At 48.1% G+C, this 14806-nt stretch overlaps 1 protein-coding gene and 1 non-coding gene across 13 annotated transcripts in view; both read left to right on the forward strand.

The window, feature by feature from the left end:
* ITSN1 (intersectin 1) overlaps positions 1–14806 on the forward strand; it is a 204079-nt gene that overhangs the window by 150309 nt on the left and 38964 nt on the right. For 10 of the 12 annotated variants that reach the window (XM_026510388.3, XM_026510536.3, XM_026510461.4 and 7 more), the window contains 5 exons: positions 2630–2675; positions 4928–5049; positions 7631–7748; positions 9383–9574; positions 9957–11472. In XM_026510388.3, coding sequence (XP_026366173.2) covers positions 2630–2675; positions 4928–5049; positions 7631–7748; positions 9383–9574; positions 9957–9958 — 480 coding nt within the window. In that variant the 3' untranslated portion in view covers positions 9959–11472. Of the gene's footprint in view, positions 1–2629; positions 2676–4927; positions 5050–7630; positions 7749–9382; positions 9575–9956; positions 11473–14806 lie in introns of those variants that run through there. The other 2 variants (XM_048214865.2, XM_044391807.2) reach the window with 2 other exon arrangements.
* On the forward strand, positions 1282–1354 carry TRNAK-CUU (transfer RNA lysine (anticodon CUU)). Its single transcript has one exon. It is a non-coding gene; the product is annotated as a tRNA-Lys (tRNA).

Raw genomic sequence — 14806 nt, forward strand, 5'->3', positions numbered from 1 at the left:
AATGGGGCCCTAAAAATCCAGTTGGTCCAAGTGGTCTTGAGGTGGTGTGAGCTTAATGAAACAGTGGGGTGTGCCCACCCCCAGAGTATTGGGAGCCTGTCCCGTAGTGGCTAATTTCCAGTTAGTGGAGAATTTCAGGGTAAATCAGTGTAGGAATTTAACAGACCCATTGCACATAAATAAGCCAACAAGAATTGGCTTTCTTTTTTCTTTTTTTTTTTTTTTTTTCTTTTTTCTTTTCTTTTCTGTTTTTTGAAACACCAGCTTTCTCAGGTGTAAGCCAGGGGGACAGAGCTCCCTCTCTCATTGGACCTTGGGCTGGGTCCCAGGCCCCGGTACCTGCAGCATGGGGACCTGGAGCCTGGCCCCACGCTGCAGTGCTTCCCCTTCCCTTCTCACCTTCCCTGCGGTGCCCAGGAGCAGTTTTTCTTTTGCTTGGGTTTTGTTTTTTTAGGGAGTGTCATTGTAGCTGTTTTGGTTTTTTGGGGTTGTTTTGTTTTGTTTTGTTTTGTTTTCCCTTGCTGTGGTCTTGAGAGCAGCCCAGGGAAGGTTTTGCATGAGTCTGCTTATTACCCTTAGAGAATTTGGCAGAAGCCTGGTAGAAAGTGCTTCTCTCCGGTAGGACAGCCAGCGAATTGTCCTCTGCAGACGCAGAGAGGGGAGAATTGGGCTTTTCTCCAGGAATCCAGTCGGATCCAGTAAGAATCCTACAGATGATATTTCAGGAGCTCAGGGGAAAAACGAAAACTAAACTCAATTTTTACTACTAGGCATGAAGACAAAACCCATTACTTACATTGTATTTTGATAAATTATAGTTTTCTATTAAACCCATCTGAAATCAGTACGTTAAAAAAAAAACCTGACATTTTTAAAGGTAAGCCGAGTTATAAGGTGCTTTTCAACCATGGTCTTAAAATACAAGCCACAGAAGAATCAACAGTGCTAAAGATTTTGGACAAACATTTAGCTACAGTATTTCACAATGATGAAAAAATCTCAAAAGTCAGCTCTTTCATTCTCCTTGGATAAAGAGTTCAGTGTATAAGGAAAACTTCCTGCTAAAACCAGACTCAGCCTCCGATAGCAGAATTGCCCCTCTGGGTATGGGAGAGGTTGTCCTGTCCTGGCTTCCCTTCTCTGTAGGAGAAGTTCCGTGGCACAGACCCTGCGGCAGCCTTTGTGCCGCGTTCCTGAGGGGTGCCAGGACAGAACCTGGCCCTCTGAGTATGTCTTAGTTTATGTGCTGGCTCTGGTGTTAAAAAAGGAGCACACTGGGGCACCTGGCTGGCTCAGTCGGTAGAGCATGTGACTCTTGATCTCGGGGTCGTGAGTTCAAGCCCCACGCTGGGCATAGAGCCTGCTTAAAAAGAAAGCGGGGAACACACTGAAGCTATGTGGACTCTATCATGGGGTGTGGTGCCAAATGCCCTGTTCCTTTTATGAACTATAGGGAGTGTGTTCTCCGTCCATACTGGGAAAGTTAACTGGTCATTTGGAATCTTGTTTCATCAGCTTTCCTTTATTTTGATATGCAGCCTAAAAATAGCAAGGGAGTTGGGTATTATATATTTTGTTAATACAGAAATCGTAATCAGAGTAAAAGCTGTAACTCGAACTTTCCCTGGGCAATGCTTATTAAATTTCCATAACCAAAATAAAGGGACTGTGATAAGTTAGATAAATGACATGTTCTTATTCTTACAGTAACTGTCATTTACGTTATTAAGCGTGTTGTTTTGTCTTGATTGGAATACTTAATTTACTGCCAGACAGGGACTCAATAATGAAAATCAGTTCAGAAAAGTAAAGACAGATTACAGTCTGGCCCCTGTCCTGCCCCAAGCCCCTATTGTCCTGTTTGGCTGGTTTAAAATTCCATGAGTATCCATAAAGGAATTCAACCCCAGAGCACTTTTGGAGAGGTTAATAGTTGCCAAAAAAAAAAAAAAAAATACCCACCACAACTATGGTCTGCTTCTGTGGATTGTGCATCCGGCATGAGTAGAGGAATTTCAGTGTTTTAACAGTGTAAGATTTGGGCGGAAAGGATACGCAGGAGAGTGGCTGCCTCTGGATAAAGAGGTGAACAGGATGGGGGGAGGCATGTTTGAATGGCCACTCTGCTGTTTCTGTTATTTAAAAAAAAAGAAGAAGAAGAAAGCGCTAAAGCAAATGTAGCAAAATATTAATATTTTATGTAGTAAATCTGGGTGTTGGGCTCATGGAGTTTTTATATGTGAAATATTTAATAGCCTTGTGAACATACGCAGGAGCTCAGTGTTCAGGACCTAGACCAAGAGTGTTCCTCGCCCGGCACCCCCTATTGGGGTTGACCCAGGGACAGGCTGCACCTGAGCCCTCTGGGATGCTACAGGGCCACATCCTTTGCTCACTTTTCTCTAAAGAAGAGGATAAAAGCTGTGTGTTTAAAGTACTTATTTTGCCCCACGTTTTCCTGACCCCCATGTGATGGCAGCAGATACAGTGCTGCTGTGTTTCCCCAGAACGAGCAGGGGACCCCGGGGGCTCGGGCGGGCTCGTGTCGTCATTTCATCATTGATCATGTTTTAAGTTGCATGACCAAAACTCTGCAGTGTACAAATGAGACCTTTTGCTCTGTTTTAAGGGCTCTGGAACTGCTGGGAAAACAGGGAGTTTAGGAAAAAAACCTGGTAAGTTACAAACCCTGATGCTTATTTTTCACTGTTTTGAATGTAATTGACAGTTGCTCCCAATCTTTGTTCATGAGGGCCGGACGCCTAAAAGGAAGACAACAGAATCTTTATTAAGAGGGGTTGGAGTTTGTCCTTTTCTTGGAATCCATTAATAGTGTGTACATGGTTATGAACTCTAGCTGTTGCTTCACACATGGGGAGTGAGGACATCGCTAGACAGAATGTTCTCGTGGGTTGCGAAGAAGTAAGTCAGGCAAGGTGGTGGCAAGTTATAACGCATGGAGCTCTAAGATTGGGGTGTAGCCGCGGCATCCTTATCCTCGTGGGAGGTCCAGGAAGCTCATTTCCTTTCCTGACAGCACAGTTCAGTCCCAGGACAGAAATAGTGGCGGGGCTTCAAAGAGCGACAAAGTAGAGTTTCCATTAAATTAGAAGCCACGGGGTGGTTTTCCTCAGGTACCCAGTGAAGGTACGAAATTACAGTCCTCCCTCTGAATTCAGTGCTGTAGTTGATTGAAACAAAATCACATGTTCTACAAATAGTACCATGAACGCAAGGGGAAAGACGCAGATGTGAAATAATATGGTTTATATGGCACGTCCCCCTCCTCTAGGTCATTTGAGCATTTTTTGCTGTCATGTCTGTAGGAGACAGTAGATGGGGGCGTCCCCAGCAGGCTTGCAGAAGGGGCTGGTGTTTCTGGGTCTGGTGCTCAGCTCCAGGCGGGCTTACCTGACAAGGAAAAGCGGGTTCTTGGGTTGTTGTAGGATTTTAGTCAGACTCCAGACCGCTGGAACCCCTGGGTCCCATCTCTGTTTTAACTGTGAGTGTTTTACATTTTGAATTGTCGTTCCAAAGGGTCCAGATGGGCTTAACTTTGTACTGAAACCAGCGAGCTGCTCAGGGACACAAAAGACAGAAAAGAATGCTGGGGGCAGATTGCTGGCTGTGCGTGCCAGGTCCTTTGAGGAGCGGGGAAATCTGAGGCCAAATAGGACACTCATTTGGACTCTCTCCAGACGAAAAACTCTTGGAATCTAGAGCTAGTCCTTGGCGCGTGAGGGAAGAATTCTTACCCCCAGCACAGATTTCCCAGGAAGGGCTCCCAGTAGGGCCAAGGTGTATGTAAGCTGGCCTCTTTCTTGCTTCCCCTGACCTCCCCAAAGCCTCTGGCAGGGTCGGGCCTGCCCCCCGACAGCCTGGCGCGCCTAGTGTGGTGGCCCGCGGCTGATGGCAGAACAGGGTCAGAGGGGGTTGCTAATGTGCTTTGCAGGAGGAAGTACAGGGGGCCTTTTTACCTCTTTTCTTTCTTGCTTTCTGTCCCTCATTCCTTCTTTCTTTCAAGATCTGTTATGCTGAGGAGAGAGTGTGGAGGACTGGAACAGTTCGTTCCGTATTGCTTCTAGAAGTTCTGAAAGCAGTCACCGCGGATATGCCAGAATTCAGTCAGAGAAGGATTTTGTTTTTTCGTACTCGACCTCCTGTGCCAGTAGAAATGTACTTTTCAGAGCCTAGTCTGTGGTACTGATGGAATTCTTCCTATGAGATTTTTAACATTTAGGGAAAGTACAGAACTGTTTACGTTTTTTGTTCCCCCTATACTGTACTGTTTTTGCATAAAATTCTCTTCTTAACTCCCAATCCTTTTTTTTTTAACTTGAAATGAAAGTAAATGTGCATTTACGTGATTCCCACCTGATAGTCAAGGATCCCCCTCAAAATGTGAGCCACAGAAAAAATGGTCACGTGGGTGGGCCTGAGAGTCTAAAGCCACATCTAAATCAGCTAGCGCCACGTGCCCGAAAGTTTCTGGAGAAGATAGAATTCCTCTTTCTACTTACTTGGCAGGTGGGAAAGGTCCCCTCGAGTTCCTTTATTCACTTACCCACCCCTGCGTGTGTGGGCAGCAGGGCGTTGGCAGCGGTTGGGGGAGGGGCTGGGACAGAAGGTGTGGGAATTGGGGGCAAGAATGGGGTTCATGGAGGGAAGTTTGGTGAATAAGTTCTGAGAGATGATGAGGAAGTCCTAGAGCAGAACCAGAAGATCCCCCGAGCCCTTGACTGCCGCATCCGGATGGTAGGTCGTGGAACAGGGGCCACTGAGTGGGCCGTCTTCACTTAGTAGAAGACCAGCCCAGGGCAGTGGCTTTGATGACCTTCATCGGTGAACCCGGGAGGTGGCTGCGTCTTGCTCGAATTTCTTCTCCTGACTGTAACACTGCGCCTCAATGTTTGGTCTTGTTTTCCAGAAATTGCGCAGGTTATCGCCTGCTACACTGCTACCGGTCCCGAGCAGCTTACCCTGGCCCCTGGTCAGCTGATTTTGATCCGAAAAAAGAACCCAGGCGGTTGGTGGGAAGGAGAGCTGCAAGTTAGTGTCTTTTCTGTTTGTTTAAAATTTTCTGTCCCTGTTGGAACATGTGAAATCTCAAAGGGCTATGATTTCATTGCGAAGGACAACATAACCCCGCACCACCTAGTCCTGTGCTTGGAGAGCGAGCGATGCCACATCATCTGAGTCTGTGTGTTTGTTCCCTAAGCTTCGGACAGCCAGTAGCAGAATTGTGAGAGCTAAGGATTCTCAAAAGATGAATCAAATTTGCTTGACTCCTGCCTTGAGAGTGAGTGTTGGGAGAGGGAGAAGTCATGATGGGGGACGCCTGCAGTGTCCTCACGTGTCATGGCATTATAGAAGCAGAGCGTGCCGTTGTTAATTATACGGTGTGGTACGAAAGCCACGTCTGTGCATCACAACATGCTTAGTTCTCGTGTGTGTGTGTGTGTGTGTGTGTGTGTGTGTGTGTGTGTGTCTCCGTCCATGTCCTCAGTTCACCATTTTGTCGAGGCAAACCTTGGTCAAGGAGGGAAGATGGATACTGTAGTGAGCTGAAGAGTAAGTACCTCTCTGTGCACGTGGGGCAGCTAGTTAAAAAATAAAGAGCCAGCAGGGCGTGAGGCCAGCCAGTGGACTACAGAAATGTGTCTTGGCTAGAATGGACAGCACAGTCTAGAGTGTGGGCGGAGATTGAACTTGTCTTGGACAGCTTGCTGGCGGGGCTGACCAGATTCACCTTCCCGGCTCAAGCATCTGACCTCCGGGGTCCTGGGACCCACTTCCTATTGGTCCTCCTGTGCTGGCGTCGTCCCCTGGGGCTGCCCACAGATGCCCCTCTTCCCTTCTCAGCCCCGAGCTTGCTAGTCTTACCAGCCATCGCTGACCTCTCCGCTCCAGCCTCATTTCATTCCGTGACTTGCTCTCGCTTGAAAACAAGCCCTCCCCCAGACTCTAGAGCCTCACTGGAAGTAACATGCCTCCCCAGTGGTTGTCTCCCACCGCCCCCCCCCCAAGCTACACCACCAGAACTGGCCACATCCCACTTCTTCCAGAAGTGACATCTTCTTCCCCTGAGCCATGGTGGTCCCGATGCCCACACCACTCTTGGTGTCTAATATTGATGTTGATATCACTAGCTTTTCACACACATTTGTTACGTCTGCATGCAGTTTATCAACTTTTTGAAGGCGGTAACCATATTTTTTTTTGTCCTCACCCTCCTAGCACCTTGCTCAAAAGAGAGTTTTGAACAGTTCTCACAATCCACAGGAAAATGGGTGTATTGCCAGGTGCGGGCAGGCTTCCGGTGCCTTAACCAGAGGCTCTCTCATTGTGGATACGCAAACGAAGAAATTGTCAGTGAGCTCTGTGTTCTGCCCTTGTGAAGTCATCGCAAACCATATGGTGGCCTACTAGATAGAGGAGCACGTGGGGACTCGCCAATGAGAGGCTGCAGTCGTGGGCGGATTCACTGTAAAAATAAAAGCTTTAGTCATTGAGCCAAGGGCATGAAGTCTGTCAGACCACAAGGAAAGGGAACCTTGATCCATGTTCTAAAAGTAACCCAGATGGCTCCTTCTCCGTAATTTGGCAGGTGGGGGGGCAGAGTTAAGGTAGAGGAAGTCTTCTTTTCTTTTAGTTTTATTTTCTTATTTTGGGGATATGTAATATACTCCCAGGGTTTAAAATTCAAAAGTGAGCCAAGGGGGATGAGAACGGTCTCCCTCCCACCACTGTCCTCGAAGGCAACTGTTCTGACCGGAGTCTTGCTTCTAGAGCTGCTCTGTGTGTGTGTGTGTGTGTGTGTGTGTGTGTGTGTGTGAGTTCTCTGTTCCCGTTGACATAGTTAGGTGCTCATAGCGCTTCCCATGATTCCCAGTTGGTTAGGTGCTCGTAGCGCTTCCCATGATTCCCAGTTGGACTCGTCCACCTCAGAGAATCGCAGGTCTCAGCTCAGCCCCTTTGAAAACAATGTCAGGTTTAGACCCCCCGTGTTGCGTATGTACTGCGTGCGTGTTATCTCGTGTTTTCCATGAGAAGAGTGCAGGCGCGAGTGTGAATATTGGCTTCCACTAACTGGCTTGTAACCCAGAACCGTCACTGGACTTTTCTGGGCCTCACTTTCTTTATCTGGGAAACGGGAGTAGCCCTAGTATTCTCCCTCTGCAATTGTGCACGTAAAGACACGTGGGATGCGGGGCGCAGGGCCTGACTCGTCAGAAGCACCCAGGATGCGTCGCCTGCTATTATTAATAGGATTTGATTACCATTGTCATCACTGTTACGCTCAAATCCATATGTAATGTTGGCATTCGCCGTCATCTCCATGTCACCTGGAAGTCACACATGAGAGCTGGTGCCACTCGAGTGGGTGCTCTGTGCTAGATATATCATGTTACACCGAACTGGGAACCACACAGTCCAGCCCGTGCAAACACATCCCAGGCTTGGCTGGATTGTTTTCAGTGTGTAATATAGGAGCTCGGAGGTTCTGCTGTTCGTACCAGATGGTTCTCAGTTTTACGTACACCCGTGTAAGTGCTGTGTTGCAAAGCAGCCTGTCTCCTGAATGATCATGAACCCTCTAAGCATTTTGATGTCATTATTGTCTTACCAGGCACGTGGGAAGAAGCGCCAGATAGGCTGGTTCCCCGCTAATTACGTAAAACTTTTAAGCCCTGGGACGAGCAAAATCACTCCAACGGAGCCGCCTAAGCCGACGGCATTCCCAGCAGGTAGGCAGCATACGAACTCTCCTTGGAAATGGCCCACGGGTCCCCGTAGTGTTTCCACTTGGCTTTCTCATGGAGTGTCTTAGAGTGGTTCTCATGTCTGCTGTAAACACTTCTTGTACTTGCCGGGGACCGATCCCCAGCTGATGTGATATGGGATATGTTTTTCAAAAGGACCAAGTATCTAAGCAGCTTTGCTGTTCTGGGTACAACAGAGCCCTTGTTGGAACTGTCTTCCTAAAGGAGTCATGAATGCTATGGCATTAAAGCCAGATTTTTCTCTTGATTTCCTTCCAGCTATTTAAATTGGGATTTGGGCTAGGGGGTGAGGGGACAAAAAGGGACTCCTAAAAATAAATGTCCGGGGTCTAAATAGGTCAGGAGATGGAGCTGGAGGCCACGGGGGTCTGTTGGTTGTAATGTGCGCTCACTGAAGACTAAAATAACTCCCTGTGACATTTCCTGCGAACAGAGGGGGCTTCGCTGAATGGGCAGGATGTTGTCCACGCTCTCCTAAAGGACTCGAAAGAACAGAGGGCGCTGCGCCTGAGCCGGTTGGCTATTTTCTGACTGAGGAGACCAAATTAGATGCTTGGGTAATATTCGAGATGGGCGAGGTTAGGGGAGCAGGAATCTGCCCTCAGGGCTTCAAGCCACCGGTTCTTGGGTGGCATTTGTGGAAAATGCGGAATTTTCGTTCATGTCTGTGCTATACATCCCCAGTGAAATACGATTAAAACTTGGCAGTCTTTGCAAGAAATGAAGGGATTGGCAAAGCGGGACTGTTCCCAGCCCCAGCTGGGCCTCTGCCTGCACTGCGGCCTGCTGTGGGCGGAGGGGGTGGTGCCAGCCGGACCTCCTTGCCCTCGGGGGGGCCTGGTGGGAGCCCCTTCATCAGGTTGGTTGAAACCCACAGAAATAATTTGCCAGAGTGATTCAGGATTTCAGTGAAAAGCCTAACCCCATAGATAGCTTAGTTGAGGAAGATTAATGAGAGGCCCAGCCTGCCTGTGCGGACTTATCTAAAGTGTGCCAAGGCCGGGAAACGAAAGCAGTTTAACCTCCCACAGGTTTGAGGGAAAGTGAGAAGAGGAAAATTCGTTCGTGAGCAGGGCGATTTCTTCCTTTGAGACCAAATTGTGAGCCACAAAGATAACAGCAGAAGAAAATACTGATTTTACTTTTCAGTAAGATTTGGATTTGGGTGGGGGTCAATCAGCTGATTAATTACCTCCCACTTTTTAAAAAGTGGGGCGGGGAGGGGAGAAGGAAGGAAGCGGAGCCGTGTGGCTGCGTCCCCAGAATACACTGCTGTCCTGTGCAGTCAGCATTCCAGGGGCGCGGCCCTCCGCTCACACAGAAGCGATTCGAGAGCATTCAGCCGTCATGGTAGATTTTCTGCTGACGCGCACACATCAGAAAGAGGAAGGGATCAACCAGCTACAGACCTAGTGTGAAATCCTGCTGTCGCCTTGGTTTTTCTGCCCTCGCCCTCGCTTTGCAAAAGCCCATCAGAGCCAACCCACTTAATGGTGTCCCATCCCGAGAAAGCGACCCTAGCGCGCAGCAGTGTGTAAGGAGCCCGGGCCGCCCCTTGTGTGCGCCCCGCGGCCCTCACCCGGCCCTGTCTCCCTCAGTGTGCCAAGTGATCGGCGTGTACGACTACAGCGCCCAGAACGACGACGAACTGGCCTTCAGCAAGGGCCAGATCATCAACGTCCTCAACAAGGATGACCCCGACTGGTGGAGAGGAGAAGTCAATGGCCAGGTGGGGCTCTTCCCCTCCAACTATGTGAAGCTGACCGCGGACACGGACCCAAGCCAGCAATGTAAGTGCCCTGGCGGCAGCGCTGCCTCCCCTCTCTGGTTTCTCACGGTCACACGTGCGGCAGTGCTCTGATTCTGCTGAGCCATGTTTGCAGGGCAGGAAGCCAGACCATTGCCGCATTCACGACAGTCTCTTTGAAGACCTTCTGTAATGCAAGACTTGATCTTGTGGGGTTGTTTTTTGTTTTTTTGGTTTTTGTTTTGTTTCTTTTTTTTTTCATTCCTTCTGTAGCATGCCCCCTCCCTCCCCTCCCCACTTTTTCCTTTTTTTTTTTCTTTTAATCATTTTGGCACCATGCTGTTTACATGCCTGACTCATTTTCCTAGCTTGAATTTTGCTCATTGTTTTGTTTTGCTTATGTGTTGTTTTCCTCCTTTTTCTAGGAATCATATGTTGTCCATCCCCCCCTCAGGCTTGAAAGTCCTCAAAGAGACCCACTATCCCATATCACTGCCCAGAGGGATGATGGGAGATGCAGCCTTGATCATGTGACTTCCAGCATGATCACCTACTGCCTTCTGAGTAGAAGAACTCACTGCAGAGCAGTTTACCTCAGTTTACCTTAGTCGCATGTGATGACGATGTGGGGCTATTACTTACAGAGATAGAAGCGAACCTTACAAAAATACACAGGGTAGTGGGTCCTTTCGTGGCTTTCCTAGTGACTCAAATTGACGTCCCCCCCACCTTTGCACAGGTGCTTTCAATAGTCTTAAAAGTGTTTTTTAAAAAATATATTTTAGCCTTTTAATAAAAATCAATAAATTACTCCTTTGCTATTTCGGTTTTGCAAAAAGACCCACTATCAAGGAATGCTGCATGTGCTATTAAAAAAATGTTCCAAATGTCCATAAATCTGAGACTTGATGTATTTTTTTTTTCATTTTGTCCAGTGTTATCAACTAAATTGTGTAGTTTGGGTGTCCCCCCCTGCAGTAGACATACAGAGGAATTCAGTAGATCTGTTTTTAAAGACATGTAGAACGACCCCAATTAAACAAGGTGTTTGTGCTTGTTTGCGTCTATCAGATGTACCTTGCTGAGCATGTAATAATACATCCTGTACATAAGAAGTTCGCTCTTTCCATGGCAGAAGCCACTACCTTGTACGATGCTCTAATCATACGGCGTTAATTTGATTTTGCACAGTGACCCTGTAGCCCCATGAGAAAGCACCTGTGTTTTAGTTCGGTCTCAGATTTATCTGGTTGAGTTGGTGTTTTCTGTTTTGGGTTTTTAACTTGGCGTGTTTTCATACCAGAAAAGCAGTAGACGACACCATTGAGGTTGTTACAATCCACAACACCCACAATCTCGTCTCAGTCTCTGTCATGTGACGTTTTTATTCCCGTTCCTTTTCACGGAATGACCTATTTCGAACAAGTAATTTTCTTGACAAGAAAGAATGTATAGAAGCCTCCCTGCAATTAATTTCCAATGTTTACATTTTTTAACTAGACTGTGGGATTTCTGCAGATTAATACGAAACGGAGCTCCTGGTCTGTGTCTGTGTTTGATGTGTTGTAGCCGTGTGTGTCTTTTTTAAACACTAGTTGGAAGCTCTCAATAAACGTGCCCATTTGCCGACAGCACAGGAGACCGGGTAGGGGAAGCCTCGAGCACAGTCTCCCAGTTTCCACTAATGCCTCTGTAACCTGCAGTTACCTTCTGTTTTTACATCTCCCTTGGGAGCAGCTGTCTGTGCTGGCAAGTGTGTAAGGCCCTCCTCCAGTCCCGTGTGCAGGGGTGAGGGCTGCTCCTCGTTTCCTCGCCCTTCAGTATTTTCATGGATATGAATGTAAGATATATAAATATATAAACCTGCGGCTTTAACAACTGTAATACACCCTTTTGAATTAGTTCCGTGTATAGATAATTAAATTCTTCATATAAAAGTTAGACGGAAATGTCTCTGTGTTTTGATGTTGGAACCTGCCGGTGGTGATGGGGGGACCAGGCAGACTAGATGTCAGCAGGGGGCCAGCGGGCCGCGTGTCCCTTAGGACGCTCGGGCTTTGAGACACAGAGCCCGTCCGCTCCTCACCGAGTCTTCTCTGAACGGCCCTCCCTCTCACCTTGCTGCCCACCCCTCCCCAGTCAAGGAGTAGAGGATTACCCCTTACAAGACGGGTTTTGAAGACTAGAACGGCCACTCAGCGGAGTGGTTAACTGTCTCCTCGGGCTTTCAGTATGCGTCATTGATCCATTGACAGGTGCGTGAGTGGACTCAGGGCATAAAACATTTTTCTGAAACATGGATCGTACTCAGGGTCTGTTGAACATCCGACAGCACATGTGGGTGGAGATGGGAACCTTCACGCCCTCCATACCGCTGTCGCCGTCCGTTTCTGCCTCGCACACGCCAGTCTCGTCGCCTTTGCAGAAATAACCAGGGTGCACGTCGACGAAACTCTTTGCGATGAGTCCCACCGTGAGCTTTGCTTACCCATCCTCCTCAGCCATTCAGTTGAAGAGTGACTTCCTTCTTCAGTTCAGCAAATATTTGGGGGGAGGTGCCCCACTGGGTTCTCAGTAGAGACAGGGTCCCTGTCCTCTTGGAGTCCGTGTTCTAACAAGGAGAAACCCAACTACTGCAGGCCACGTACACATTGGTGGGGTGAGTGTGGTCAGGTGCTAAGTTCTTTGCCAGAGGAATGGACGCAAATCACCCCTGAGCAGGACACCCAGAGCAGATGGGGCAGGGAGGGCGGCAGCAGGGACTGGGGCAGAGAAGCCTTCCGGGAGGAAGTGATACTTAAGCTGAGACCTAAAAGCAGTAGGGGCCAGATGCAGCCGGGAAGAGAAGTGGCTGTTCTGGGTACAGATGTCAGGACTTTGATGCAAAGGTCAAAAAGGTGGGTGGAGAAATCTCCAACCACCCCCCCCACTCGTGGAGCAAGGATCACGGCAGCGAGCCCCATCTTTTGCCCAGGACCCCTTCGCCCATATAAGCCAATGTTTCTTCTCCAGCTTTGAGTTTGGCTAGAAGTGACCCATTGTCAAGGTGGGTAATGCTGCTCACACCGTGAACTCTCTCCACAGGACCCTCTCCGTCGATCGTTCTGTAGGCTTCCTTCTGCCTTGCGAAGCTGACACACGTTGTTCCCCAAGACACTGCTCTTTCCCCACCCAAACCATACAGTTTGTATTTGATTGGGGAGTATCCGTGTGACCCAGTGCTTTGCAACCAGGGGGAGTGCTGCTGGCATCTAGCGGATGGAGGCTGGGGACGCGGTTAACTGTGCTACGATGCGTGGTGTCACCCCCCCCCCCCGACACCAGAGGCTTATCTGGCCCCAGATGTCACCAGTACCGAGGTTGAGAAACCCTGGTCCCACCCACTGGCCATTGCGTATTTGTTCGGTAACTACTGTTGAGTAAATGTAATCATTTAATAAGTTCATGCTCTGTATTTGTAGCATAAAAAGTATCCCAGAATCTTAGTTCTATATTTTAGACTTGATCTTATTCTTCTTGGCTATTCCCCAAACCGTGCAATTTGGTCTAAAGTACTTCAGTCCTGTTCTCAGAGAATCTGGTTAACAAAAAGTTGGATAAAAGAGAGGGAAGGCATCTTTTAATTAAATTAGCGAAGTCATGCCGGGGATCTTCTTTGGCCCCAGAGTTTAAAGATGGCAGATTTTGTGTGTGTGTGTGTGTTGTTTGTTAAACCAAAATAACTGGCCCTTAAATCATTTCATTTCATAACTGGTGTTGATTTGTCATATGAATGAACTTTTGGTACAGTGGCACGGGCAGGAAGGGGACAAATGAGATCACCTTCCTTTTGCGGCTTTGCGTTGCCCTCCTGAGGCCAGCCGCCTCTCCGCACCGCACAGAGCAGGGCCCAGGGAGCTGCGGGAACAGAGTGGTGGCCGATGGGCCGAAGCCCAGACCGCCTGTGCATGAAAGGGTGTCCAGGAGAAGCTGATCTAAAGCAAGGATTCATTCCTTTGTAAAGTAAAAAAAAATACTGCATCATTACACATACGGTGGAAACTGGTGTCTGCCCTGTTTCTGGAAGGGAATCGGGCAGATCCAGACTCCCAGAGCAGATGGTGACTGGGCTCTCTATGCCTTCATTGATCCCATCTGAAGAAAAAGAAAAAAACAAACATGGTATTACCAGCTCAAGAAAACCCTCTAAATAGTAGATTGAAACATAGGAAATCGCAGTATTCCTGTTTCTCACCCATAAAACAGCAATTCGTGTTCAGTACACTGTACGATCACCTTGGCTTGGAGTGGGTTGGGTTCTCAGAAATGCTGTTTGAATGAGTGGGTTGAGCAATGAACAAGAGGGAAGCACTGGGGTTCCGTTCTCGGTACACCACGTCACCCCCAGAAAGGACACCAGAGTTCATCTGCGGTTTCCTTCCCTTTAGCTGTGAGCGTCCCAAAAGGTGTCCTTGCAAGGGGGCTGCCCCTGGGGTCTTGCTCATCTGGTCTAGGAAGGTGGCTAAGGACCTGGGATACCAGGGTGTGGCGACCTTCGTCCCGGCCAGGTCTACCCCCGAAATGGGGTGGGGGGTGGCATCCACCCAGATGACAGCTGCGAACGGGCCTACCCGATCACAGCCCTGCTTCCTGGCCAGTTGAAAATTATTTCCGAGAGTGAATATTCATTTTTTTTTCTTCTAGCAAAATTCGTTAATCCTATTCATTCTTTTTAGTTCCAAAAATACCCAAGAGAATTTTTACGGAAACTACATTGACTGCCAGCAGTCCTAAAATGCACAGAGAAAGGGAAAAAAAGCGTCTTCTTCGAAATGTCTGATGTTTTGGATCTGGTGGGATAGGGGAACATAGTAAGGTCAAAGTTCATGGTAGCTTTATGTGACTATTTCACATCAACCAGAGTGCTCTTGGGCCTTTCTTTAAGGAAACTCTACTCATGAAAAACCAGATTTCCAGACTGTTTCCTGGGGTGTAGCTATTCCGTTACCTCTCAGGAGAAAGTTTGATCCTTTAAATTAAATACTCCCCCGGCATTTTTAATTGATAGGATTTGAATCACAAAAATATATATAAAGGTTTTGTTTGTAAAAAGTGAGGATCAGCTGTAAGACTGTATCAGGGCAAAATGGGGCTAAACACACTCCCTCAGATCGTTATTTTAAGCTGTGCACAGGGTGTGTGTGTGTGTGTGTGTGTGTGTGCTCGCGCGCGCAGAGCTGCTCCCCTGGATTGTTCCTGAAGTCCAGATCTCGGAGAATGGTGGGCCCTCCTGAGG

The sequence above is a fragment of the Ursus arctos genome, unplaced genomic scaffold (assembly GCF_023065955.2).
Source record: "Ursus arctos isolate Adak ecotype North America unplaced genomic scaffold, UrsArc2.0 scaffold_4, whole genome shotgun sequence".
In the NCBI taxonomy this organism is placed as follows: Eukaryota; Metazoa; Chordata; class Mammalia; order Carnivora; family Ursidae; genus Ursus; species Ursus arctos.